Source organism: Ovis aries, chromosome 3, assembly GCF_016772045.2.
Source record: "Ovis aries strain OAR_USU_Benz2616 breed Rambouillet chromosome 3, ARS-UI_Ramb_v3.0, whole genome shotgun sequence".
Classification (NCBI taxonomy): domain Eukaryota; kingdom Metazoa; phylum Chordata; class Mammalia; order Artiodactyla; family Bovidae; genus Ovis; species Ovis aries.
In genome coordinates this window covers 130,985,528-131,012,571 of record NC_056056.1, presented here as the reverse complement: position 1 = coordinate 131,012,571, position 27,044 = coordinate 130,985,528, and the positions used below count along the sequence as shown (strand labels likewise).

The window sequence follows — 27,044 nt, the reverse complement described above, 5'->3', positions numbered from 1 at the left end:
GAAGCAGGGGGAATGTTGCTGTGAGAACCCCTTCACAGTAGATGAAATATGATTGATTATCTGAGGCACTTTAAATTTGAAACTGTGATTCAAATTATTTATTGCAGCACAGGTTTTCAGAAAGAGGGCATTAAACATTGTTCTCTAATGTGGAAAGGCAGCATAGAACAGAGAAAGTGAATGGGGTTGTTTCTGGCCTAGGTCTAAATCCAGGTTCAAGAATTTATGAGCAGTATAGCCCACTCAGTATAAGCAGGCTTCCAGGAATCTTCTTGCCCCATATTCCTTCTCTTTGGGGTCTGCTTATTCACTAGACACTTAACTGGTATTTACCATGTGTCAGAGGCTTCCCTCATAGCTTAGTTGGTAAAGAATCTGCCTGCAATGCAGGAGGCCCTAGGTTGGGAAGATCTGCTGGAGAAGGGATAGGCTACCCACACCAGTATTCTTGGGCTTCCCTTGTGGCTCAGCTGGTAAAGAATCTGCCTGCAATGAGGGAGACCTGGGTTCGATCCCTGAGTTGGGAAGATCCCCTGGAGAAGGGAAAGGCTACCCGCTCAAGTATTCTGCCTGGAGAATTCCATGGACTGAGTCTGTGGGGTCTCAAAGAGTCAGACACGACTGAGCGACTTTCACTTCGCCTCACTTTACCATGTTTCAGACCATGCTGGGCACAAGGGCTCCACCAGCAGACCAGACTCCAGCCCCACCCCTTGCTGATTCCCGAGGACTGACAAGCTGTGGTCTGCACATGGGGCGAACGGGCACCAGGCAGCTCCCCATGGCGGCATCATCGGGTTAAATTTCTCTCAGCACAGATTCTAGGTCAGCTGCAGCCCCTGGTGATTATATCTTTCTAGGCGGTAGGTTTGGATGCTATGGGGCAATCCATTATGGTGTTTACTTTCAGTTTTGCTTCACTAAGGAAAATCTGGGACCTGTTATTCTGCTGTTAAAATGTTAATTAGTTATACTTGAGACCGTAAACACGTAAGCCCAAATTAGTGATTTTAGTACCTCTTTGCTGAAGCCAACTAGGAGGGAGAGCCAGATTTGGTGAAATATGAGCCTAATGCTTTATAATCAAAAGCAAAGTGATGCCCAGTGGAATTTAACCGAGGAGGAGGGACTGTCACCACGATGAATACACAAACCAGTCAGGAGTGTCCTAGAAATTGGAAAACGACAACTTATTCATGTGGCTCAGTGTCTTTCCTGGTACTCCTTGAGAAAATTCATCCATTCAATCCATCTAGTCCGTCCAGCCCATCCATCCATCCATCTGTCCATCCATCCAGTCCATCCATCTATCCACTCATCCATCCTTTCACCATCAAGTGCCTGCTATATATCAGAAGTAAAAGACAGTTTTCTTTCTCAAGAAATCTGTGATCTAATTATTTAATAGAGATAGAAAATTGACAGTTTCAACATGGTATTGTATATTTTTAAAAATACTAATACCCAGTATTAGTAAAAGAAAAAGGAGATGACTGTATTTAAATACCGATGCTGGGAGTGTTAATCGAGGCACTTGTTCTGGAGAGCAATTCAGTAATACTTCCAAATGCTCTAACTTGTGTCTGCATTTGTCAAGCAGTTATAGGAATCTGTCTGGAGCATATAATAATGGAAGCATGTGGATGTGAAAGAATGTTTCTTATTGTTTTTTATGATAGCTAGAAAAAGGGAAACAAATGGAATGTGCAGTAGTAGGGGATTAGTTAGTGGCATTAGTTTGGAGATTCAGTGAAATGCAATGCAGTCTTGAAACAATGTTTTGGAAGAAAGTTTAATGCCACATTGTTAAATGAGAATAGTAGGTCACAAAATCATAATAGTATACCAGTTTTGTATACTAAATATATGCATAAAAGCTCTGCTGACAGTGGCTGAATTAATCTTCAAATTTTTGTTCTTTGTGAGTTCCGAGATTTTCTACAATGAACGTGAATCACCTTGATAGTTAAGGAAAACCATTAACAATAGGTGAGATGAAAGTGCAGCTCTGCTAAGGAGCTTGGCCAAGTGCTCCGGGGCACTGAGGTGAGAACTCAGGAGCAGAGCCCAGCTGAAATGAAGCAGTTCTGTTTCTCATGCTTGTGCGTGTTCATCAATTCACTCAGTACACACCCATGTTCACACATGTGAGTCAGACAGTAAGACCAGAGAGGGCGGCAGAAGCCAGCTCATAAAGAGCTTCACAGACCGTTCTGGGACTTGGATTTTATTCTGAATGAGATGGACAATGTTGGAAGGTTTTGAACTGAGGAGTGGTGTGCTCTGATCACTTCAGCTGCTCTGAGCCACCATAGGCAGGTGTGGGGAGAAGGCGGCCCATTGAGTGTTTGGAGAGCCGGAGTCCTGGGCATCGCCAAGTGTGTGTCCACGTAAGCTGCGGCTCGGTAGAGTCAGGAAGGTGGCTGTGAGCCCCTATGTCCTGCCAGCTTTCACTGGCAGCCCCAGACCTCCTTCCCCATCCTGCTCTGAGTCCTCGGAGATGAACTGTGAACCAGCTACCAGGCTCCCTCATCCTCTGGTTTCCGCATTGGTTTCAGCCAGTGGGGAGGCCAGTGAGAGTGGTCGGGAGAGAAGATCGTAGTAAAGTAAGTTTTCCCAGCTTCCTCCCTCTTAAGTCCCCTCTGGCTCCTGAGTCCGCCTTGACCACAGGTTTCAGCTCTGGTGAAGGAGAGTCTGTCCATAGTCCTCCCTCCTGGGACTTCAGCAGCCCCTTCCTTCTCTCTGTCGAGCCTGGGGTGGTGACTGTCCCTATGGCCACGAGTTCTGGCCCCATACCCTGCCCACACCTTTGTAAACAATCCCTTTAGCAATCTTACTTCAGACTATATAGTCTGATTTTGCCATCTGCTTCAGCAACACTTGTCTGATAATCCACCTTCTTCCTGGTGGGATTGGGAATGTTCTGACTCAGCAGGGCACCAGGGGCTGGTCCACAGGAACCCACTGCCCAGAGTGGCCTGCTGGTTAGAGGGATGTCCCAGAATAGGTGTTGGCAACTGCAGTTCCAGGTGAGGTCTGGGAAAGCTGATGCCCTCGAGGTCACGTCTGTAAGTTGTTGTCAGGGTCCCTGTCTGCCCCAGGGATTTCCCCAGACCTTGGGCGGGAGAGTTCCTTCTGTCCTTTCCCATCTATTCCCATCTTCAACACACACTAGATTCAGAAGGACATTAACCTTCACCTGTACTTTGGAACCAATGAACATGTCAACAGGAGGGGGTAGGGTGGTAGCACCGTTAAGGGCTTGGACTGCAGAGTTAACTAGACCTGGGTTCACATCCTGCCTCTGCTTCTGCTGCTGGGAAACCTTGAAAGAGTTACTTCACCTCTTTAGTCTCTCTCTTTTGTGTATTTGAAATTTTTACAATAAAGAGTTTGAACTTCATGCATCAATAAATGTTTGGGGGAAGATGAGCCCCCAGAAAATCTCTCCTAAGTCTTCTCCTTGAGAAGCAAACGAATACATAATAAACCCTCCTTTCTTTGCGATGTTTACTATTCAACTGCTCACAGTTGTTAAGATTCCTTTCAGAGGCTGTTTTGAAGTCATCTGTCAGCAAGGAGTGGGGAAGTGTTTTGCTACGAAAACAGGAGAGGGTGTTTTTCTTAATGACTTTTAAATTATATTCTGCTCTGCACCTTCTAAAATAATGTCTTCTAAGGAAATAAGCTTACTGGATGGCATAGTTTGCTTTTAAATTGGGTTGCAGACTTAAAAAATCTAGGAAACTGGTCCAGATGAACCTATTTGCAAAGTAGAAATAGAGACACAGAGAGAGAACAAACATATGGACCCCGAGGGGCAAAAGGGGAGTGGATGAATAGGGAGATTGGGGTTGACATATATACACTACTGTGTATAAATGGGCTTCCCAGGTAGCACAGTAGCAAAGAATCTGCCTGCTGACGGAGGAGACGTGAGTTCCATCTCTGGGCTGGGAAGATTCCCTGGAGTAGGAAATGGCAATTTGCCCCAGTATTCTTGCCTGAAAAATTCCATGGACAGAGGAGCCTGGTGGGCTGCAGTCCTTGGGATTGCAAAGAGTCAGATATGACTGAGCAATTGAGTACTGCTGCTAAGTCACTTCAGTCATGTCCGACTCTGTGAGACCCCATAGACGGCAGCCCACCAGGCTCCCCTGTCCCCGGGATTCTCCAGGCAAGAACACTGGAATGGGTTGCCATTTCCTTCTCCAGTGCATGAAAGTGAAAAGCGAAAGTGAAGTCGCTTAGTCGTGTCCGGCCCTCAGCGACCCCATAGACTGCAGCCTTCCAGGCTCCTCCGTCCATGGGATTTTCCAGTACATGCATGTATAAAATAGATAACTAATGAGAAGCTGTTCTGTAGCACAGGGAACTCAGTGCTCCGTGGTGACAAAGAAGGTCTGTGTATGGCTGATTCATTTTGCTGTGCAGCAGATATTAACGCAACATTGTAAAGCAACTAAACTCCAATTAAAAAAAAAAGAACACTCATTTGGGAATTTATATGAGTTGGGGGGTAAATCGATTGTGGTAAGCTACTAAGATTGGGGAATTATCTGTTATAGCAACTGGTGTCAATTTACACAAACACACTTTAACTTTTACCCCTAGAATTTTCCTGAAGATGATTTTAAACATCAAATATAAAAGCACGAAAATAAAGAAAAGGAAAGAGGAAAAAACATTAGAGTCTCACCAAAACAGTGTCTTTTCAGGGAAGGGAAGGGTGTAGTGGAAGAAAGAGCTCTGGGCTGAAAGGTGTGAGTGTTAGTCGCTCAGTGGTGTCTGACTTATTGCAACCCCATGGACTGTAACCTCTCAGGCTCATCCATGGAATTTCCCAGGTAAGAATACTGGAGTGGGTTGCCATGCCCTCCTCCAGGGGATCTTCCCGATCCAGGGACCGAACCCGCAACTCTTATGTCTCCTGCATTGGCAGGCGGGTTCTTTACAACTAGCGCCACCTGGGAAGCCCCCTCTGCCCTCTAGGAGTTGATATTTTAATGGGAACACTGTTCCCTACAGCTTTATATGTCAGATGCTTCCGGTGAGAGAGAAAAGCCCTTTCATCTGTCACTTAAATTCACTGAGCTTTAATTCTATTGGTGATACAATTTTACTCATACGTGAGGACTGTTTTTCCGGCGTGGTACTTCTTCGGATTACATGCTGAACGCGAGCTTGATGGGCAGGCTAATGAGAAGATAGACTTTCTCTGTTGTATTCAGTATCTCCCACTACCTACCCCAAGGTATTTAGGACTAATAGGGAAGAAGCAGCTCATCACCTTTGAATTTCTTCTGCTTTTCCTCAGACCACAGGGCCTCCCCTGATGAAGGGGTAATGGGCAATATGACAGCCACAGAGTGAAAGAAGCTTCAGGAATAAGGGATCACATGGAAGCAACCCTTTTCCCCTGGGACAATTCACCTTGCAACAGGAAGCAGCCAGAAATCGGACCTAATATGATAAGAGGGGAGAGGGCAGGGAGGAAGGGGGTAGAAATACTGAGAGAGGCCAATTTATTTGGATAAATTGTGTTAAAGGCCACTTAACTTTCATCCAGCGTGCCAAGGATGCACTATTTATTCATGAACGTTTTGGTCTGTTTTTCCACTCCAGTCTTGAAGTGAAGATATGTGAGCCGTGCTTGGCAGAGTGCCCTGCGTACACAGCACCGTCCCTGTAACCTCACCCTAGTTTCCGGGGAGTCTGGGGCTGGAGGTGAAGCAATCCAGAGCAGTTTTCTTGCATTACATGCACCTTCCCAGAGTCTTCCAAATAAATGGATGGTTAGTTTGAGCAATAATAACTTGTGTGTGTTTTTTGTACCGCAAGCTTTGAGTATGGTATCTTTGAATTCAGTTTAGATCAGAATCTATTGCCACTCCATTATTTGAAAAAGATCCTTAGCCCACCCCTACAAATGAAATGTGTCTTCCAAGATGTGGGAAAGGGACATGAAAGAAGAAATAAATATTAATGATGGTATACATTTGAGATTTCCCAGTTAAGAAATTCAGGCCTGACCATAACTCTTTTGGGTATTATCCAGAAAAGCTGTTAGAAACAGAGCAAACTAAAAGAATACCCAAGGCTGAAAACAAACTTTGGATTATATGTGCAGAGGGAAATTCTAATGCCATAACAGAAATGGGCCTTGGAAAATCTACCTTCCATGCAAGAGACAGAGACCTCATGTAGCGCAGAAACTCGGGTGTTGTCTAATTTGGAAGAGAAGCTTCAGGTGTAATATGCTAGCTCTCTGCAGATATATGATGGGCTCCCATGTGGAAGAAGGGTTGAATTTTCTGTCTGTGAGGCAAAGGGTTGAACTGCTATATTAATGTGTAAACTCATTAAATGAGGGAGAGAGATGGGTTTCTCTTTAGTAAAAGGAGACATTTCTGGGGAGCGGTGCAAGGATGGAAGAGATCTTTGCAGACAGAGGTAGAAAGGTTCTGATCACTCGACAGAGGCTGGAAAACTGCTTAGCCCGCTCTTCCTCTACTTGCTGCATTCCAGCCATGCTTCTTTTTTCCAGTTCCCCAGAGGAGCCAAGCTCTTGTCTACACCATGGTTACCTCTGCCTAGAATGCCCCAGGCATTCTCCCCCGCACCCCGCCCCCCAACACTTTCGGCCTGCTAAATCTTGCTCTTCCTATAGGCTCAACCTAATTGTTACATTCACATAGGTTTTTCCTGAACCCCTTGTTTAAAGAGAGCCTTACTAATAAAACTATACCACAACACCTTTTCCCTTTATGCATGCGTGCTAAATTGCTTCAGTTCTGTGCAACTCTTTGCGACCCCGTGAACTGAGGCTCGCCAGTCTCCTCTGTCCATGGGATTCCAGGCAAGAATACTGGAGTGGGTTGCCATGCCTTCCCTCAGGAATCTTCCCGACCCAGGATCGATCCCTTGTGTCTTGTGTCTCCTTCACTGGCAGGTGGGTTCTTTACCACTAGTGCCACCTGGGAAGCCCTTTTTTGTTTATAGCACTTACCAGATAAAGGCAAGTTTGTGTGTGTGTGTATAACCTTATCACATGCATATCATGTTTTGATATATCTTACACATATCTACATATATAAAACAGCACAAATATACTTTTTTTGAGTTTTCTTTGTGTTTTGGCTGTACTGTGTGGCACGTGGGATATTAATTCCCTGACCAGGGATCAAACCTATGCCCCCTGTAGTGGAAACACAGAGTCCTAACCACTGGACCACCAGGGAAGTGCCCACAAATATACTTCGTGTCACCGTTTGTTTAATGTAGGTTTCACCACTGAAAGGTGAGTTTTTTGCAAAACGTACCATGTCTGCTTTGTTCATTCTATTATGTACAGTGCTCGGAACATAGTAGGTGCTCAGTAAGTGTGTTGGATGAGTGAACGAATGAATGAGATTCAGCCACCAAAGTGTCTTGATCAGTATGCCTCTTGAGTAGGACATGAACCACTAGAGATGATTTTAGATGGAGCCTGGATCTAGCACTAAATAATATTGTATCACCTTGTGTGAAAGTAATTTCTTTTCAATTTAATTTCAACCCTCTGATTTTGTCAAAGAGAAAGCTTTTCTAATGATCGTCTTTAATAACTGCTCCAACACTTGCCAATCTCCCTTGGCAGTGCAGAGAGAGGCCAGGCAATAGTATCTAGCTGGAATTTAATAACATGTTTTGTTTTTATTGCATTCATTTGTGGTTGCTTTTATTTGTGGCAAGTGGTATTGATTTTTCCTTTATGGACATGATCCACAGTTTTCTTTTAAAAGAAAACTAAAAATGTGAGTTTATTTAATCAAAAATATTAAGGAAACAGTGTACAGTATGACATGATATCTTGAATATCTAAAACTTTGGTTCTTAGAGGATCTGAAATTTTGAAACAATCTAGGTCACTGATGCCTATTATTAATCTATCCCCAAACCAGCTCAGGTCCATGACAGAGGAAATGCAATGAAGTCAGTTTCATAAAGCTAAATTTAATCATTGTCATTCTGGTAGGGTGTTCTTTTGTGACACTAAAGTACCCTTTTCCAAAAGAGATGGTGATTTTAAAAAGTCCCGAAATTGGTAAAATAGAGTATTGGCAGCTCCGTGTTGTTCCTTCCCTTTTAATTATGTAGGATGATCGTGCGGGGGAGACAGTTGCACCTGCCTTGGAATCCGAAAGTCTGGGCCCTACTGAAATTAGAGGACCGCTGTAGTCCCTTCCGGTGTGGACAGTGGGTTTAACAGTTGCAGGTAAAATCTTGTGTGCCCTCTGTGTGAATAACCATTGAGTGTGTGTGTGTTGAGCTCACAGTGGACCCTTGCTCCCCATCCTTTCTGTTAGAAGGATTTGTCTGTTTTCCATTCATTTCAAGCAAGAATTCCAAGTAACATATTTATAACGAAAGAGGATGTATAAATAATTTACAGAAATGATGAGTAGTGTGTGAGGGGTGTAATGGGAGAGCGAGATGGTTGGAGGGTGGGTGGGGTGTCCCTGTAGCATCTTCTTCCGTTGGAGAGAGGACAGGGTGGAATGGGGTGAACCTGAGCTGGCAGGATGGATGTTCTGAGGGCAGCAGCCTTTGTGTTTCCTGAGCTGGGGTGATGGGAGCCAGGCACAGAAGAGAACAGAGGTTGGCAGGGAGAGGGAGGCGGTCACTGGTGGCCGGTCGCACGCACGAGTCCTGTGCCACCAGGAGGCTCTGTTGCCCAGAGAGCAGGCTGGGGAAAGGCTGTCCTGTCATGGAGCTGTTGTGACTGCTGCCTTTTCCTGCCATCAGTGGCTGTGTGGAATTGGCTTTGCTTACAGAACCTGAACCCTGAGGCTAAGATACTGATACTCCTGTTAGAAATTCAGCAGAGATATTAAGACTGGAGAGATTATAGCCTTACTGATTGAGTCCGTTTTGACGACCCCCCGATTAAAAACATCCAAAGAGCGAGATCCTTAACATGATTTAAAGTGGGTGTAGCCGGTGGTCAGTGTCTTGGCTTTGGATGTGAAGCTGCTGACCCTGGTGACATTCTTGCTGTGGTTGGTGTCATCTCTCACCATCTGAGCTGCTTATATCCGTGGGGTATATGTGTGTTTGTATGTATGTGAAGAGTGTGCTCACACATATCCAAGTCAGTGGCTATTTAGGTCTGAGCCATGTAATCAAAGGTTCACACTTTCAACTTGGCAAATACTCAGTGGATATTTACGGCACCCCTGTCAAACACCATGGTGGCGGGGGCTGGGGGGGGAGCGGATATTTACGGCATCATGGTGGCAGCGGGCGGGGTGGGGGTGAGTGCTCTGTGACAGCTACATGTGCATATCTGCTGGTTCATACAACTCAGGTTTGCAACAGTATCGTCTAAGTTAGGATGAAGCAAGTACTGCTAGAAAGAGACGAACACAGTATTCCAAGACCACAGAGCAAGAAACATTTACTTCTTGGGGGATAGATTAAACAGGGCTTTTCTGATATTTGATACAGGCCTCAGGAAGATGGCATGGGGTGGAGAGGCAAAGGTAAAGATATGCCATCCTGTGGTAAGAAAAGAAGGGATGAAGGTATAAAGGAGAACATTTTGTTTGGGGAAGGGTGCTTTGCGAAGTAAACTCCCAGATTATCACACAGCACCTGGTAGTGTAGTAAGGGCTGTTTTTATGCCCTCTGTTCAGACGGTGCCGAACAGCTGTGGCAATAGATGGTGCTGACGGAAGCGTGGGAATGCCATATGGGAAAAAGTCAAGGGGTGGTGTGGATTGACGTCTAATAGAATATAGACCTAACTTACAGTCAGCAGTCGTTTCTTTGCTACGTTGTGTCTGATTCTTTGCAACCCCATGAACTGTAGCCCTCCAGGCTCCTCTGTTAATGGGATTTTCCAGGCAAGAGTACTGGAGTCGGTTGCCATTTCCTTCATCAGCTTATGGTCATCAGTTAACAGATGTTTTTGTGAAGACGGGTCCAGTAGACATATACTTTGTGTTACATGTTGATAGTTGGGAGGGATGCATTTAAGAACATGTGGACCATTTGACGGATGACCAAGTGAATAATGTTACGTCCAGCAGAGTATGATTTTCTTTATACTTAAACCACGGTCAATGGAACTGTATTTTTTCTTTGGAAAAGTCAGAATTCTGTTAACATAGCTTGCTTAAAGAGAGCTTCCTACTTTAAAGTATGCTGTCCATCACAACAGGTGATTTTTTTTTTTCCCCCTCCAGAATAATCCAAACGTTACACTTCTAAATTGAAAACGACTTGAAGCCAGTGAGTAGAACTTCAGCCCTGCTGCTTACTGGTGATGAGTCTGCATTAACCTGAGTGGCCCTTCTAAATATTTGCCAGCAGGTGGTGACAGTGCAGTCTGATTCCTTTTATTTATTTATTGTTTAGAAAACACATACTGCCTGTTCATCACAGGAAGAATTAGAAAGCACCTTGGAGAAGGGTGGGCAGGAGTCTCAGGTCCCAGCACTTGTAGGTAATCACTGCTGCAGTTCCGGCATATGACGGCCTCGGTTGCACAGTGACCAAAGTCAGCTCGGTAGTCCACACTTAATAAGGTCATGCTTGGTAGGTATCAGTAGCCTCCAACGATTACAGATCCCTGGAGGCGAGGACCATGGCGAGGCCCATGGCAAAGACCATTGCCACAGCTTCCCGAAGAGGTAGAAGGGTAAATCAAAAACCGTTCTCTGGACCAAATCCTGTTACAGGGGCAAATGTGCCTCACCAGATGGGCACACAGCCACGCTGGGAACTGCCGGTGAGCCCCCGGCTCCTGGCCTTCCAGGCCCTAAGTGGAGCACCTTGAGTGGAGGCATGTGGGGTGAGCAGCCGTAGCACCGCAGCTGTGGGATTCAGCCGGCCTCACAGGCTGCTCACACCGCAGAAGCCACCTCCACACGAGCTGGGGCCAGAGGCAGCTGGGCTCGCCTGATTCTCACACCCGGACCGTGGCGGAGTTGCCTGTATAACATTTCAGGCTGAGCCATATATTTGCAACACCTGTCTTTTTATCAGTAACAATCATTTCCAATATCCATTATGGTTATTAACAAATGCTCTGATATTGATCAGAGAATAAAGGTGATTGAAGCCTTATAATAGACATGTCAACATGTGATTTGTTGTTGTGGTCATTACTAGGTCATGGCCGACTCTTTGCGACCCCATGGGCTATAGCCTGCTGGGCTCCTCTGTCCATGGAATTTCCCAGGCAAGAATACTGGAGTGGGTTGCCATTTCCTTCTCCAGGGGATCTTCCTGACCCAGGATCAAACCCGTGTCTCCTGCATGGGCAGGCAGATTCTTTACCACTGAGCCATCTGGGAAGCCGCAACATATAATTAAGTCTTTAAGATGCTAAATAACGGCTTACTTGTAGGATATAAATTAAAACTCACACATCTATATATCACACTGTTTATGCTAGCATATTTTGAAGAGAATTATACTTTTTCAATTTATAGGTCAGGATGTGTGTGTGTATAAATTGCTTAACACTTTTCAATTTATATTCTGTATATGTGTGTCTGTATTGCTTAACAAAAGTGAAATTTCATGCTATATATAGTGTTATAACCTGCCTCTGTCATTAATAGCATGGTATGAGTGTACTGATGAGTCAGTATGCCTCTGCATTATCAGTGCTAATGACTGCGGAGTATTCCATTTTATAACATAAGTTACAGCTCACTACTAATGGAAATTTGTGATTTTTACAACTTTTTACTATTATAGGTTATCATACGAAGATTATCTTTGTGCATCTTTTTTTGTATACTTGTTTATTTTATTAGAATATGTCCCAGTGAAATAGCTGAGTCGTAGCATACGCACATTAAAAGATGTTTTGAGCAAAATTTCAAGTTATTCTTTGAAAGGAAGTATACTCTCACCGGGCCCAGCTTTCTTTTTTACATAATTTTATGCATTTATTTGTTTATTTTTGGCAGTTCTGGGTCTTCGTTCTGTGGGGGCTGCACTTCGCCTGCAGTGCCCCGGCCCCTCGCTGAGGTAGCATCTCTTGTTGCAGAGCAGAGACTCTAGGGCACAGGCTCAATAGCTGTGGCTCGCAGTCTTAGTTGCTCCGAGGCGTGTGGGGTCTTCCCGAATCAGGGATCAAACCTGTGTCTCCTGCACTGGCAGGCAGATTCTTTACCACTGAGCCACAAGGACAGCCCAGCACCCACTTTCCTAAATACTCTCCCACATTGGAAGAATGTTTTTAAAAAATTTGCCCATCTGATAGGTTAAAAATGGTTACTCGTTAGTCTTGTTAGCAATGTTGGACATTTAAAAATGTTTGCTATTTCATTTTTCCCTTTTATTATTGTTCCAAATATGGGCAGTGTAGGACGATTAACCCCCATATATTTACTCTCCCTATCAATTGCCAGATGCCTTAAAATTACTTATGTTTTGGATTGGGAAACATACAGTCAGCTTAAAGCATTTTAAACCAGCACCTTTTCGTGATTGAAGCCCCTGTTGAAAAGTGGGGCAGGGTCTCAGCTGTGCTAGTTGTGACACTTCCTCCAGGATCCCTTGGGCATTGTTTTAGACCCTCCTTTAGGAAGGGAGAAAGAGACCTTTTAGCTGCCAAGCTATTCACAAATGCTGGTGAGATGCTTATTAGGTCATCAACATTGAACCTGCCAAAGTAATATTCATATAACACAATGTGAAATGAGAACTCAGGGTTATTGAATTAATTTGATGGATGTGGACAGCCCAAGAGACCATTTAACCACCAGAGGGATACTTTCTCAGCAGAATTCACTAGTTTTCTCGTCTCCAGTTGATTAAATTAACCAGAAAATGGCTATAGCTTCAGTTCATTTGCTGATGTGTTTTAAGGAAATGTGCTACAAGGGAGTAATATTCCCCCACCTCTGCTCCATCAGTGTTTTAGAATTCAACCTATGTATCCTGGACCAAGCTCACAGTTCTGAGAGGGCTGTTTCCGTGTGGTTTAGACATGAAAAGAAGACTAGCTTCCAAGTGTAGGTGACTCTACTCACGGCCATGAGGAACCTTCTCCCTCCATCTTCACCTGTTGCCTAATGTTCACAATTGCTTTAAAAAACATTGGATCTCTAAATTAAGGGTTTGTATTTAGTGAAAGTGTTGGTTGCTCAGTTGTGTTTGACTCTTTGCAACCCCATGGACTGTAGCCCTCCATACTCCTCTGTCCATGGAATTCTCCAGGCAAGAGTACTGGAGTGGATTGCCATTTCCTTCTTGGGATCTTCCTGACCCAGGGATTGAACTCGGGTCTACTGCATTGTAGGCAGATTCTTTACCATCTGAGCCACCAGGGGAGTTAGGACCTAAAATTAAAATATGTTGAAAGGGAAGAATGACTATAAGTTCACACTGAAGTATAAGCCACTTACCTTAGATCTTCCTGAGAGAAGGACTGGGCTCCCAAAAGGGAATGAGGTGAGTCTCCACCAGGGAGAAAGCAAGAGGGAGGCTGGGGTTTGGTCTGAAACTCATCTTGGACTAACTACAGGTTTGCTTTCAAAGCCCTTTCCATTGTGTCACTGGTATTTGTAATGGAACAATTTGTGAGTAAATTGGCATTTTAATTTAAATTGTTCTGTTGCTTAAAACAACTTTCTGTCTCCCTCTGCTTTCCCTCTTAGCAAACAAAGTTATAGTAGAGATTTAGTGAAAATTTAGTTTTTAATCTGTTTAGTAGATACCCTCCTTTAAAAAGATGTGTTAAAAAAATAAATAAAAGATGTATTGATACCTCTGCTCTTCAGATGTTTCCTGCTTTTCACTCTTGAAAATCGCTGGTCCACTTCTCTCTGTACCGTTCTCATCTGTTTGAAGAATATTCTTCGATTCTTCTGTCCCTGTGCCATTTGCTCGTTCCACACTCTGTCCTCCACTCTCCAAGGAGAACCCCTCATTTCTGTCTCTTCTGTGAAGTCTCCCTGGATCCCGTCACCTGCACTCAGGCGCCTCCTGTCTTTAAATAGCAATCATCTCGTTCTGAATGCGTGCACGTGTGCCCAGGTGCTGAGTCGTGTCCGGCTCTTTGAGGCTCCTCTGTCCATGGGATTCTCCAGGCAAAAATACTGGAATGGGTTGCCATGCCCTCCTCCAGGGGATTGTCCCGACCCAGGGATTGAACTTGCATCTCCTGCATTGGCAGACGGATTCTTTACCACTGAGCTGCCAGGGAAGCCTGTTTCTGAATACACACTCTCTAAAATCTCTTTTTTGTTTTGTACTCATAACTGTCCAATTAATAAACTTTTTAAAAACCTTTTTTAAATACTAAAGAAATGCGTTGTCCTAAAATATAAATATAGAGAAGGTGAGAGAATGAGATCCCCTCTCCTCACCCCTCTCACTCCCCTACCAGCTCTCATAGGCCTAATATGGCTTGTTGTGTATCTTTTCTGACTTTTCCTATTCATATACAAATGAAGTATGTATAAAATTATTTATGTAAAAATAAGATCGTGCTACTCTGTAACTTGCCTTTTAAAAACAATATGCTATTTGTAAGTTTTGTTTTATAGTTTCATGGTTATGTTCTGGTGTACTTCCTGCTTTATTTAAAGAATCCCCTCTCGATGGACACTTAAGTCATTTCCAGTGTCATCTTATTATATACGGTGATGCGGTAAACCTCTTTTTACACAGACCTTTGTGTGTGTTTCCTGACATTCATCTCAGTGGAAGAGGAACATCTGAGTGGAGGGGTCTACACGTTTTATTAAAAAAAAATATTTATTTTGTTTGGCTCTGCCACTTCTTAGCTGTGGCAAGTGGGATCTTCAGTCTTTGTTGTGGTATGTGGGATCGAGTTCCCTGACCAGGGGTTGAACCCAGGCCCCCTGCATGGGGAGCAGAGAGTCTTAGCCACTGGACTACCAGCGAAGTTCCTGCACATTTTAAAAACTGACAGATATTCCCAGATTGCTCTCTAAAAGGGCTGTACTTACCCCAGTTTACACTCTCACTGGCAAACTATCACTCAGTTCTTGTCTCACCTGAAGTACTACTTTCTTGGGGAAGCCTGACTTGTCACTTTTACCTCCAGGTGGTGTGGGGTGCCCTCCTTTCTTCTCCTGGGTCCCATCAAAGTTCTGGTTCTTTGCTGAATTTTGGCACTCACCCCTGTATTTGAATGTTAGATAATCAGTCATATCGTTCCATCATTGAGCTCTCTATTTTTCCTGTAAAGTTTTTATTTCCCCTAATTTCTAAAGTCACCCACGTGCCCTATATAAAATCCCAACATTATGGAAATATCTGACATTAAGAAAATATAGAAAGATCTTTGTTTGTTTTAGATAGTCCATTTATAAACCTGTGTTTCTCATTAGCACTAAGAGCATGTACCATACTGATTCATGCAACTGTCTCACTTGCAAGCCTGAATTCTTTGAGGGGAAGGGGCCGTATCTTTTCATTTTTGTGCCCCAGCACTTAATGTGGTACATAGTGCATCTCAGTAAATGTTTGTCACCTGAAAGGATTGGTTGAGGGGAAGGTGTAAGATAAGCCTCAGAAAACATGCCAAGTTACTTAGGTGCGTGTTTTTGCTTCAGTTCAGTTCAGTCGCTCAGTCGTGTCTGACTCCATGACCCCATGGACTGCAGCGCTCCATGCCTCCCTGTCCATCACCAACTCCCGGAGTTTACTCAGACTCATGTCCATTGAGTCAGTGATGCCATCCAACCATCTCATCCTGTGTCTCTCATCCTCATCTCATCCCCTCCTTCTCCTCCTGCCTTCAATCTTTCCCAGCATCGGGGTCTTTTCAGATGAGTCAGTTCTTCGCATCAGGTGGCCAAAGTATGGGAGTTTCAGCTTCAGCATCAGTCCTTCCAATGAATATTCAGGACTGATTAACCAGTCCTTTAGGATGGACTGTTTTTTTGCTTAGCCTTCTTTAGAAAGCATGGCTTTGAATGGGTTCCTCCCATAGTACTAGGCCCTTAACAGAATCTTTAATTCTGATGAAACTCACCCTTTTCTAGAGGATTTGGTTTCATAGCCCTCAGGACCTATTGAGTTCTTTAACAAAGCAAACGCAGTAGCCTGGGAAGCAGTTATTAGTGGAGGGAGATTGGTTTACCAAGGTGATTTGTTGCTATGTGTGTTTAATAGCCACTGGCTCTGTGCTTGTGAAGTCAGTATTCCCTACACTCTGCTGAGCCAGGCAATCTGGTGAAATAAGAAGTGAGGCCAGGCCTTGTTCAAATTCCAAAATCTAATTGCAACCACAATAATAACTACCATATATTGAATGTTTTCCATGTCATTTCATCCTCGTAAAAACCCTACGAGGAAAGTATTGTTTCCTCCAGGTTCCAGATGATATTCAGCCTCAGGGATGTAAACTTTCCAAGGTCATACAGCTCTTAAGTGGCAGTGTGTGATTTTGAATCTGAGTCTTTTTGTTAATAAACCATCTTTACTCCTTTTTTTTGGGGGGGGGCCCTCTTTCCTTGTCCCCAGATGCCCAAAATGATCTTTCTGCTGTGAAACAGGAAAAGCAGATCATTTTGATAGAAAAGCTTGGAGTCTTTTTGTTCACTGAAAACACTCTTTGAATCCTTGAGAAAACACTTCATCTTTAACTTTGCCTTTTTTTTTTAACACTCCTTTTCTAAAATCATGGACCCTTGGAGATGAAAGGAATCAAGTCCTCAGCTCACGCGCTTTTGGGAGAGGAGCAGGCAATGGCTGACTTGTTACCCATCCTTACCATCGTGGTAGAAAATCTTCCAAACTTTGCTGTGTGCATGAAAAGACTGGAGTTGCTTTGGATTTATCTGGGTGCAGAGGTAGAGTTTCACAGAATTAATCATCAGAGGTAAACTCTAAACTAGGGCTGGAACATAAGGATAGGCTTGTGCATGGACCCTATGAGGACACGCAAATTGCCTCAAAGCCACGTTCCTTCAAAGAGTCTAAATGAGATCTTGCAGATGTCTTTTTGACTGTATCCATCCCATCCCAAATGGTCCAGCATTTCTTTGATTTTTACTGATGTGTAGGAAAGGAGATATATGTCCAGCATCAGTTATCTGAAATTTTAAAGGAAATTCTTTGCTTATTACGTCTTACATTGCATCAGAACCCCAGTGGGGCTGGGGTTGCACTCTGTGATCAGACATGTTGATATATCTGTGGTATGACTTACAGCTAGAAGGGAAGACTATAAATATGTGTGTTACTTGGGGTCAGATTTTTGTTACCAAGTGATTGATTTACACACACTTAGAAAAAAGCTTTCGTATTTTCAGAACTTTCTGGGTCTCAGAATTAAAGGTAAAAGTGTGTGGGCCTAAAAATGTGTCCTCCCTCTTTGCTCTGATAGAAGTTGAAGTTACGGGGCACCCACATAATATCTGATAGAGGATGTTGTTGTTCAGTTCTTTATTTGCTAAGTTGTGTCCAACTCTTTGTGACCCCATGGACTGCAGCACGCCAGGCTTCCCTGTCCCTCAATATGTACTGCAGGAGGGAATGGCAAGCCACTCCAGTATTCTCGCCACGAGAACCCCAGGCCCTTTGTTAAAAGCAAAGCAAGCCTTGTTTCAAGGGGGCATCTGCCTTTCTGACCTTTAGGGGGCTGCTTGGCACCTTTCTTGTGTGTGTGTCTGTGTCCTTTCTCTGTGTGTGTGCTTAGTCCCACACGTGACAGGTCCCAGGGGTGCGGAATTCCCTCAGGCTGCTCCCCCTGACCCCCGCTCCAACCAGTTCCTCAGCCACATTCCCTTCCTGTCTCCCGAGGGAACCTGAACAGCCGGTCTCCACCCTTGCCTTTGTGAGGACCATCACACCTCATACTACTCAGCAGGCTGCTTTTCTCGAAGCCACATACTCCGTAAGCCTTTGTTCCTTGGTTCGGGGAGCCTTCACCATGGCAACCAATTTGGCTCATCTCAGTCCATTCCCAGGTGGTCTCTGAGGCTTTGCCCACGCGGTGCCACGCTGAAAAATGCAGCCTGGCCCACGAGATTGCTTTCATGTTTTAATTGCTTATTTTGGCTTATGGCACAGGCCCAGGGATTTTTCTGCAGAGGGATGGGTTTCACCATGCCTGGTGGCCAGGCTGCTGTCTCTCACCCTTCTCGGTGTGAGCCACACGCACTTCTTACACCCATGGTGATGCCTCACAGTTTCTAAAGCCTTTCTGAGATTAGGAGAGGCCAAAGCCAGATGGTTCGACACACTCTTGTTGCTGCTCCTGCTCTGGTTCCTTGTGGCCGCTTACATTCTGTTTAGCAAATGCTTTTCCAGTTTGTGGGCTCCATCAAGCTATGAGTGTCTTCAGAAACTATTTATACCCTGAAGTGTCTCTCTGTTGCTGCTAGTGGCTGGAGTTTGACAGCTGGTACCATCAGCTTCTCCCGGCACCTGATGTATCAGAGTGCAGTATTCATGCCAGGTAGCTCTTGGGCCAAGAGTCTTCAGTCATCCAATGACTTAAATTGCCAAGGCAGCAATGTCTGGTTAGACCTCAGGATTTACAACCTGTTCCCAGGCTCTCAAATTCTTGCTGACACAGGTTTTATTCTCATAACCACCCAGAACTGCGAGGTGTGTAAATCTTTGAACTTTTCTGCAGAATTCATTTCTCTGCCTTGAACAAGGGCGCAGCCCACGGGACATGGGCTTTAGGGAACCCGTGAACTTGTGGACATTGTGGGCACTGTTTTCTATGGACACGAGTGTGGACATTTGTTGAAGAGAGGCTTACATGGGTTCTTAGCATCCTATTCTAAAACAGTGTGTCCTCCGGAAAATGATTTAGTCTTCTGAGCCTCTGAGAAATGAGAATAAGAGGTCTCGCCCCATTCATCTGCATGAGGAGACAATGACAAAATGTATATAAACTGCCTGGTACGGTGCCCATAAGCATTCAGTAAGTGCTGCTTAGTCTCTGAGTCATGTCCAACTCTTCTGCAACTCATGGACTGTAGCCCACCAGACTCCTCTGTGTGTGGGATTTCCCAGGCAAGAATGGGTTGTCATTTCCTCTTCAGGGTATCTTCCCAACCCAGGGATTGAATCTAAGTCTCCTGCATTGGCAGGTGGATTCTTGACCACTGAGCCACCGGGGAGCCCTTCAGTAAATGTTGGCGATCACTATTCATCTGTGATCCTCAAAAAGTTAAAATTATGTGTCTGCTTTTTATCTGTTGGAATTAAGTACAGATGTATAATCAGTAATGATTATCAACATTCTTAAAGCCCTTCATGCTGTACCAAGAATCTTTGCAATACTGCCTCACATGATTTTCACAACATCCTTGTGAATGGTGGGAGAGACTGCGTAATTATCCCCTCCCACAGATAAGGAAACTGAGGCTCAAGGGAGACCAGACCACTTGGCTAATCGGGCTCAGAAAAATGACTTCTGCTCGGTTCTATCAATCAAACAGACTATTAGACAAATGGTTACAATACAGAGTGTGATGAGTACCTTGACCCTTGAAGTCCAGAAAGTTAAGGTCATCAAGAGGGTCAGGGAAGGCTCCTGGAATAAGTGACTTTTAATCTGAGCCCTTACACAGAGGTGGGAATAGGCCAGGTGGAGAGTGGGCTGCGGAGTGTTGTCTATAGAGGCGGAAGCACAAGCTAGTTCCTGGAGGCAGGGGTACCTCTCGGGATGAGCGCTTTGTGGCAGAAGGGGATGGAGATGAGGCGAAAGAGCAGTTTTTGCATCCCGCCTTGTGGCTCAGCTGGTGAAGAATCTGCCTGCAATGCAGGAGACCTGGGTTTGATCCCTGTGTTGGGAGAATCCCCTGGAGAAGGGAATGGCTACCCACTCCAGTATTCTGGCCTGGAGAATTCCGTGGACTGTATAGTCCATGGGGTCGCAAAGAGTCGGACACAGCTGAGCGACTTTCACTTCACTTTACTTCCAAAAGATGAATGACTGAAGAAAGAGGAAAGGAGTAGAGCAGAGAGTTACATTTGGATTTATAGGCATGTCTACAAACCATGCAGCTACATAGACTAATTCTGAGGAAGACAGACAGCGTGGGGATGTGTTTGGTATATTAGGTGAGGAGGATCATGTATAAAACTACCCGTATGCCGTGATTTTAGCTGTGTAGAAGTGACTCTACCAAGGACCAAGACTCAGAAGTTAAGTTGAAGAAAGAGAGTAACTCTTTTGTTGAGTTGATATTTTAGGGTTTATTTTTTGGCCATGCCACGCAGCGTGTGGGATCCCAGTTCCCCAACCAGGGACCAAACCCCCTGGACCATCAGGGAAGTCCCGAGATGGTATATGTTTGAAACTCACTGTGTTATTTTTTGGGTTTTATTTTAGTTGTTTGTTGCTCCCAGTACTTGGCCTGGGGGATCCAGGCTCCAGCATTCATTCCGCTGGGCCTCTAGCCTCTTTAGTCTTGCCTGATTGATTGATTCATTCATTCATTTTGTGCCTTTGCGTGCTTAAGGAAGTCCCAGTTATGTCTGTGTCTGTCCCTGGATAGGCCAGTACTCTTTTTTTTTTTTTTTGAGAGCTCAGAGCCCCCTTTCTCTGTGTCTAGACAAGATCACTTGCTCTCCCTTGCTCTCACGGCACCTGTAACTAATACTCCCCTTTTCTTTCTGTGAGGAAAAAGAAAAGGTAGTGGCAGTCAGTGAACCAGGTGGCCCTTTCCACTGTCCAGGCGGAATGAAGCAGGGAGACTAAGTAACTGGAGAGGTGACGATTGAAATAACCGGGTATCAGGCAGAAATGTCCATTTGACCCAGCATGTTACTGTTTGGACTGTGGTGCTTTTGGAAAATTGCCTGGTTCCTACTAAGTTTTTTGCAGGCATCAAAGGCATTTGCTGAGTTTGTTTTTAAGCAGTTACTTGGAAGGTTTCCCTCTCGTGCAGGTCAGTGAGAAAAAAATCAGCGTGATGCTGTGAGCATGTACATCCACAAGCAGCCTTTACCCACTGGTACTCTTTACACATTCTGTGCATTTCTGAGGTTCTGTCCCTTCCAAAGGCAGCTTCAGGGCACAGGGACAGTTAAAAATGGTGTTTAAGATTTGATACATGGTGTCTGCTTTCAAGTGCTCCCAACACACATACAGTGTGGGGGAGAATATGAAATAAGGGTGAGGGGCATATGGGTTCTTAACGCTGTTCCCTTCACCTGTTTATGCTTTTGTTTGTTTGTTTGTTTGTTTAGCTGCACTGGGTCTTTGTCGAGGCGTTGCAGCTTGCAGGGCTTCTCTCTAGCTGTGGTGCGCAGGTTCCTCTTGGTGTGGAGCATGGACTCTAGGGCTCACGAGCGTCAGTAGTTGCATTGTGCAGGCTTAGGTGCCCTATGACATGTGGGATCTTTGCTCCCTGCCCAGGGATTGAACCCCCATGCTCTGCATTGGAAGGCAGATTCTTAACCACTGGACCATCGGGGAAAGTCCCTTGTTTGTTTGTTTTTGTTTTTCCAAAAAAAAAACCCAAAAAACATTTAAGTAGCACTTAAAAGACTGGTCACAAAGTACTTACTGGAAACAAACGTGAAAGCCCTAGTGAGAGTGCACCCTCTGATGCCCCCGGGGACAGCGAGCCGCAGATGCCATGGCCCTCTTTGGACCCTAGAGTGAATGGGAGCTGAGGAAGCAGGGGAAGCAAGGTGCCCAGAGGTGGCAGCTGTCCATGGGCATGGACCTCGTTAGAATATATAACACAAAAAGGATAATCTTGTGCATTTTAGAAAACCAGAAAGAAATACTCCAGAATTCTACTCCTGCATGATTTATTTTATTGTTTTATATTTTCAGGATAATACAGAATTAAACGAAGTCTCTCTAAGTCTCTGTCATCCCTTAAGAACCCTGAAGCTCTGATGATGGGATTACATGGAAGTGAAACTTGAGTAAGTGATGAGGAGCTGGGGCCAAGTCCCACATCCAGTTAGAGGCGGAGCTTGGCCAGGTGCCAGGTGCGCACGTCCATGGCGTTACCCGGAAAACAAAACAAAACAAAACATCGTTTTCGTTCTGGACCCTTTTCAAAATGAGCATGGTCTTTTCTAACCAGCCACGTCCCAGGTTCCTCATTTCCCTTCTGTGTTGTGCTTGGCGTGCCCTGACGGGCTGCTGTCTTCCCACATTCAAATTGTTGACACCTAAGGAGTACGTGTTCCCTGCGTGGTCGTCAGTGAGTCACTTGTCAGTCAGTATTGAACACATCTGTATTGTCAGACACTGTGTTAGGTACCAGGAATGTAATGGTGAGCAAGACACAGTCCTTGACTTGAACAGTTTACACAGGCTGCAGAGGGAAAAAAAAAAAAATAAACAAGCATTTACAACACAGAGGTCCCTGCCTTGATGAGCACAGGCTTGGGAGCATGGCCGTGGGGGAGGGGGGAGCACTGACCTGGCTTTGGGGATGTGGATTGGGGGTGGGGGGGTTGTTCCAGGGAAGTTTCCATCAGGAAGCTGTTCCAAGCTAGCATCTGAAAAAGCTATTAACTAGGAAGAGGAGAGCAAAAAGGTGAGGGAAAGCTTTCCAGGCAGAGGAAATAATTACAGCCTTTCCCAGAGCATGGCTGAGAGCTGCAGGATATTAATGTTGGATTTACTCTTACCACTTGTATTTGCAAAGAAAGTGTAACTTATTTTTCTAGAGTGAACTCAGGCTTCATCTGAGCTCCTTGGGTAGCAGAGGAAAACCAAATCTTATTCTAATCTGATAGCTTCGTCTCCTCCAACGACTAAAATCGGCTGTGTAGGTAATTTGGTTTTGCCTGGAGGTCTCTGTCTTTCACAGCCCTATCCCCACTCCAGCTCCTCCTCAAAACGGCCCCTGAGAAGAGCAGGAAGCGTGGTTTGTATGGCTGGTAGTGGCCAGTGGCCGGAATGAGCAGACGACATGCTGAGTCTTTGATTCCCTGTTTGTGCCCAGCTGGGACTGTTCCCTGGAGGGTAGTGGCTGAAATGCCTCTGGTGCCACCTGACTTCTCAGGGTGGCTTATTGGCAGCAACCAGCGGGGGCTGTAGCGCTCGTCATTCACCACTAGCCTCCAAATCCCTGCTGCTGCCAGTCCATCAGCCCGCAAACACAAAAGGTGGAAAAAAGCATAATGATGCATTTTAACATTACTCCTATTTATTGTCTTTGTACACCCAACATTTGGCTAAGTTTCTGGCTATGGAAGTTTGGTGCCTCAATTAATATATATTAGCTCCCCGTTCTCTTCCTTCTGGTCCACTTTCTCCCCTCCTCCCTTGAAGAGAGGACAGGCGGGAAGAAGATCCTTATGGACTCAAAAGTGGCATTTGAGAGGTAAGACCTTTGGTACTCAAACAGTATGGGATTTTAAGAATAAAGTGGAAGAAACCTGTCCACATCCTCTAAACTTACTGAAACTCTATGCATTATCAGTAAAGGCCAACAATAAAGTTGTTATTACGATTGGTATTTGTAGAGTGCATTGCAGTAATTTCCACAGAAGAGTGCCTGACTCATTGTACACACGCAGTGAATTGTTGCTGCTATTAGTTCTCATTTTATTTAATTTCTGCACTGTCCCTCCTTGGTAGATGAAGGTATGATCCTTTCACAGAGGAGGAAACTGAGGCTCAGATAAATCGAGTTGCCCTAGAGCACGGTGTCGTAAGTGGGAGGGAGCTTGTGAATCTAGGTCTTCCTGCTTCAGCTCCTTCTTCAGTTGCCTTGGTTGCTCCTCCGTATCTGTCTCCCAGCCACTCTGGTTCACGTACAGAGTCTCAAGGTGAGACAGGATTTCCATCTTTCAACCAGCCCAAAGGGAAATTGTTAAATTCTAAGACATAATCTTCCTTAAGGCTTAAGCACAACGGTGCCACATGGGAGCAAACTAATTAGCTTTTGATTTTATCCTTCAGGTAAATTTAGAGGCAAATAAAAAGTATGAGCATCTTTAAAGGATTGTCTTCAGATTTTAACGTTAGATCCTATGTATGCACACACAAACACCTGATAAGTTATTTTAGTTGGTATCGATGAGAATGGAATGAATGAGCCTCATTATCTTTAGGCTCAGTAAGAGCTTTCTACATTGATTTAGAAGATAATGAATGCACAGTTTGAACCATTTCTAATTCCAGCAAACAAACTAACTTAAAGAAACCCTGCATCCTTTCAATTCAGTCGCTCAGTTGTGTCTGTCTCTTTGTGACCCCATGGACTGTAGCATGCCAGGCTTCCCTGTCCGTCACCAACTCCTGGAGCTTGCTCAAACTCATGTCCATTGAGTCAGTGATACCTCCCAACCATCTCATCCTCTGTCGTCTCCTTCTCCTCCTGCCTTCAGTCTTTTCCAGCATCAGGGTCTTTTCCATTGAGTCCTTCAGTTCAGTTCAGTTCAGTCGCTCAGTCGTGTCCGACTCTTTGCGACCCCATGAACCACAGCACGCCAGGCCACCCTGTCCATCACCAACTCCCGGAGTCCACCCAAACCCATGTCCATCGAGTTGGTGATACCATCCAACCATCTCATCCTCTGTCATCCCCTTCTCCTCCTGCCCTCAATCTTTCCCAGCATCAGGGTCTTTTCAGATGAGTCAGCTCTTCGCATCACGTGGCCAAAGTATTGGAGTTTCAGCTTCAACATCAGTCCTTCCAGTGAACACCCAGAACTGATCTCCTTTAGGATGGACTGGTTGGATCTCCTTGCAGTGCAAGTGACTCTCAAGAGTCTTCTTCAACACCACAGTTCAAAAGGATCAGTTCTTCGGTGCTCAGCTTTCTTCACAGTCCAACTCTCACATCCATACATGACTACTGGAAAAACCATAGCCTTGACTAGATGGACCTTTGTTGGCAAAGTAATGTCTGCTTTTTAATATGCTGTCTAGGTTGGTCATAACTTTCCTTCCAAGCAGTAAGCGTCTTTTAATTTCATGGTTGCACTCACCATCTGCAGTGATTTTGGAGCCCCCCAAAATAATGTCAGCCACTGTGTCCACTGTTTCCCCATCTATTTCCCATGAACTGATGGGACCAGATGCCATGATCTTCGTTTTCCGAATGTTGAGCTTTAGGCCAACTTCTTCACTCTCCTCTTTCATTTTCATCAAGAGGCTTTTTAGTTATTCTTCACTTTCTGCCATAAGGGTGGTGTCATCTGCACATCTGAGGTTATTGATATTTCTCCCGGCAATCTTGATTCCAGCGTCTTCGAGCCCAGCATTTTTTATGATATACTCTGCATATAAGTTAAATAAGCAGGGTGACAATATACAGCCTTGACGTACTCCTTTTCCTATTTGGAACCAGTCTGTTGTTCCATGTCCAGTTCTAACTGTACTTCCTGACTGACTGTGCATCTTGACCTGCATACAGATTTCTCAAGAGGCAGATCAGGTGGTCTGGTATTCCTATCTCTTTCAGAATTTTCCACAGTTTATTGTGATCCACACAGTTAAAGGCTTTGGCATAGTCAAGAAAGCAGAAATAGATGTTTTTCTGGAACTCTCTTGCTTTTTCCATGATCCAGCGGATGTTGGCAATTTAATCTCTGGTTCCTCTGCCTTTTCTAAAACCAGGTTGAACATCTGGAAGTTCATGGGTCACATATTGCTGAAGCCTGGCTTGGAGAATTTTAAGCATTACTTTACTAGCATGTGAGATGAGTGCAATTGTGCAGTGGTTTGAGCATTCTTTGGCATTGCCTTTCTTTGGGATTGGAATGAAAACTGACCTTTTCCAGTCCTGTGGCCACTGCTGAGTTTTCCAAATTTTCTGGCATATTGAGTGCAGCACTTTCACAGCGTCATCTTTCAGGATTTGAAATAGCTCCACTGGAATTCCATCACCTCCACTAGCTTTGTTCGTAGTGATGCTTCCTAGGGCCCACTTGACTTTACAATCCAGGATGTCTGGCTCTAGGTGAGTGATCACACCATCGTGATTATCTGGGTCATGAAGATCTTTTTTGTACAGTTCTTCTGTGTATTCTTGCCACTTCTTCTTAATATCTTCTGCTTCTGTTAGTCCATACCATTTCTGTCCTTTATTGAGCCTTCCTCAGCGATCAATGCAAAGAAATAGAGGAAAGCAATAGAATGGGAAAGACTAGAGATTTCTTCAAGAAAATTAGAGATACCAAGGGAACATTTGATTGAGTCCTTGGCAGTCTGCAAATAGGTCATTAGGAGTTTCCCTTGTAGCTCAGTTGGTAAAGAATCTGCCTGCAATGCAGGAGTGAAAGTGAAAGTGAAATTGCTCAGTCGTGTCTGACTCTTTGCGACCCCATGGACTGTAGCCTATCAGGCTCCTCCGTCCATGGGATTTTCCAGGCAAGAGCGCTGGAGTGGATTGCCATTTCCTTCTCCTGGGGATCTTCCTGACCCAGGAATCGAACTCGGGTCTCCCGCATTGCAGGCAGACGCTTTACCGTCTGAGCCACCAGGGAAGCAATGCGGGAGACCCAGGTTCAATTCTTGTGTCTGGAAGATCCCATGGAGAAGGAAATGGCAACCACTCCAATATTCTTGCCTGGAGAACCCAACGGACAGAGAATCCTGGCAGGCTACAGTCCATGAGGTTGCAAACAGCCAGATACAACTTATTGACTAAACCACCACCAAATAGTTCATTAGTGTTGACCATGACTGTGCAGAAAACAAAATCAAGCAAACCTTTTGACCTGAATATGGAAAGCAAACCTTTCTCCGGACGTTCAGTAGAAAGACAGCCAGCCCAGGAGCCAGGGACTCTGGCAGGAGGAGGGTTAATCATTTAGCACTTTTCTGCTATGACTTTACTGTGTTCACTACCCAGATGGATTCCAAAGAAGTGTGCAGATTATAATTCATGCTGGCTGTGGCTTTGACCTCTGTGGGCAAGTCTCCCTCCTGAGCAGGGAGCATCTGACCGTGGAAAGACACACCCCAGCCTAAGGTTAAATCCTTGTTGTCCCTGCCCTACTAAATTGGCCATTTCCTGTTCTGATTGCTAATCTTTAGCGAAGTGCCCAAACCACCCACCCTTGGGCCCAGGCAAGGGAGACCAGCTGATATGTGGTATGTGTGTTGGGGTAATGGCCCT

At 44.9% G+C, this 27,044-nt stretch overlaps 1 protein-coding gene across 11 annotated transcripts in view; it reads left to right on the top strand.

Moving 5' to 3' along the window:
* Nucleotides 1-27,044, top strand: part of TMCC3 (transmembrane and coiled-coil domain family 3) — a 286,278-nt gene that overhangs the window by 91,497 nt on the left and 167,737 nt on the right. For 5 of the 11 annotated variants that reach the window (XM_060412519.1, XM_060412518.1, XM_015094602.3 and 2 more), the window contains one exon: nt 21,788-21,882. The exons of 5 other annotated variants lie outside the window; for them this stretch is intronic. In XM_060412519.1, coding sequence (XP_060268502.1) covers nt 21,866-21,882 — 17 coding nt within the window. In that variant the 5' untranslated portion in view covers nt 21,788-21,865. Of the gene's footprint in view, nt 1-5,625; nt 8,258-21,787; nt 21,883-27,044 lie in introns of all 11 variants that reach the window. One more of the 11 variants, XM_060412517.1, reaches the window with a different exon arrangement.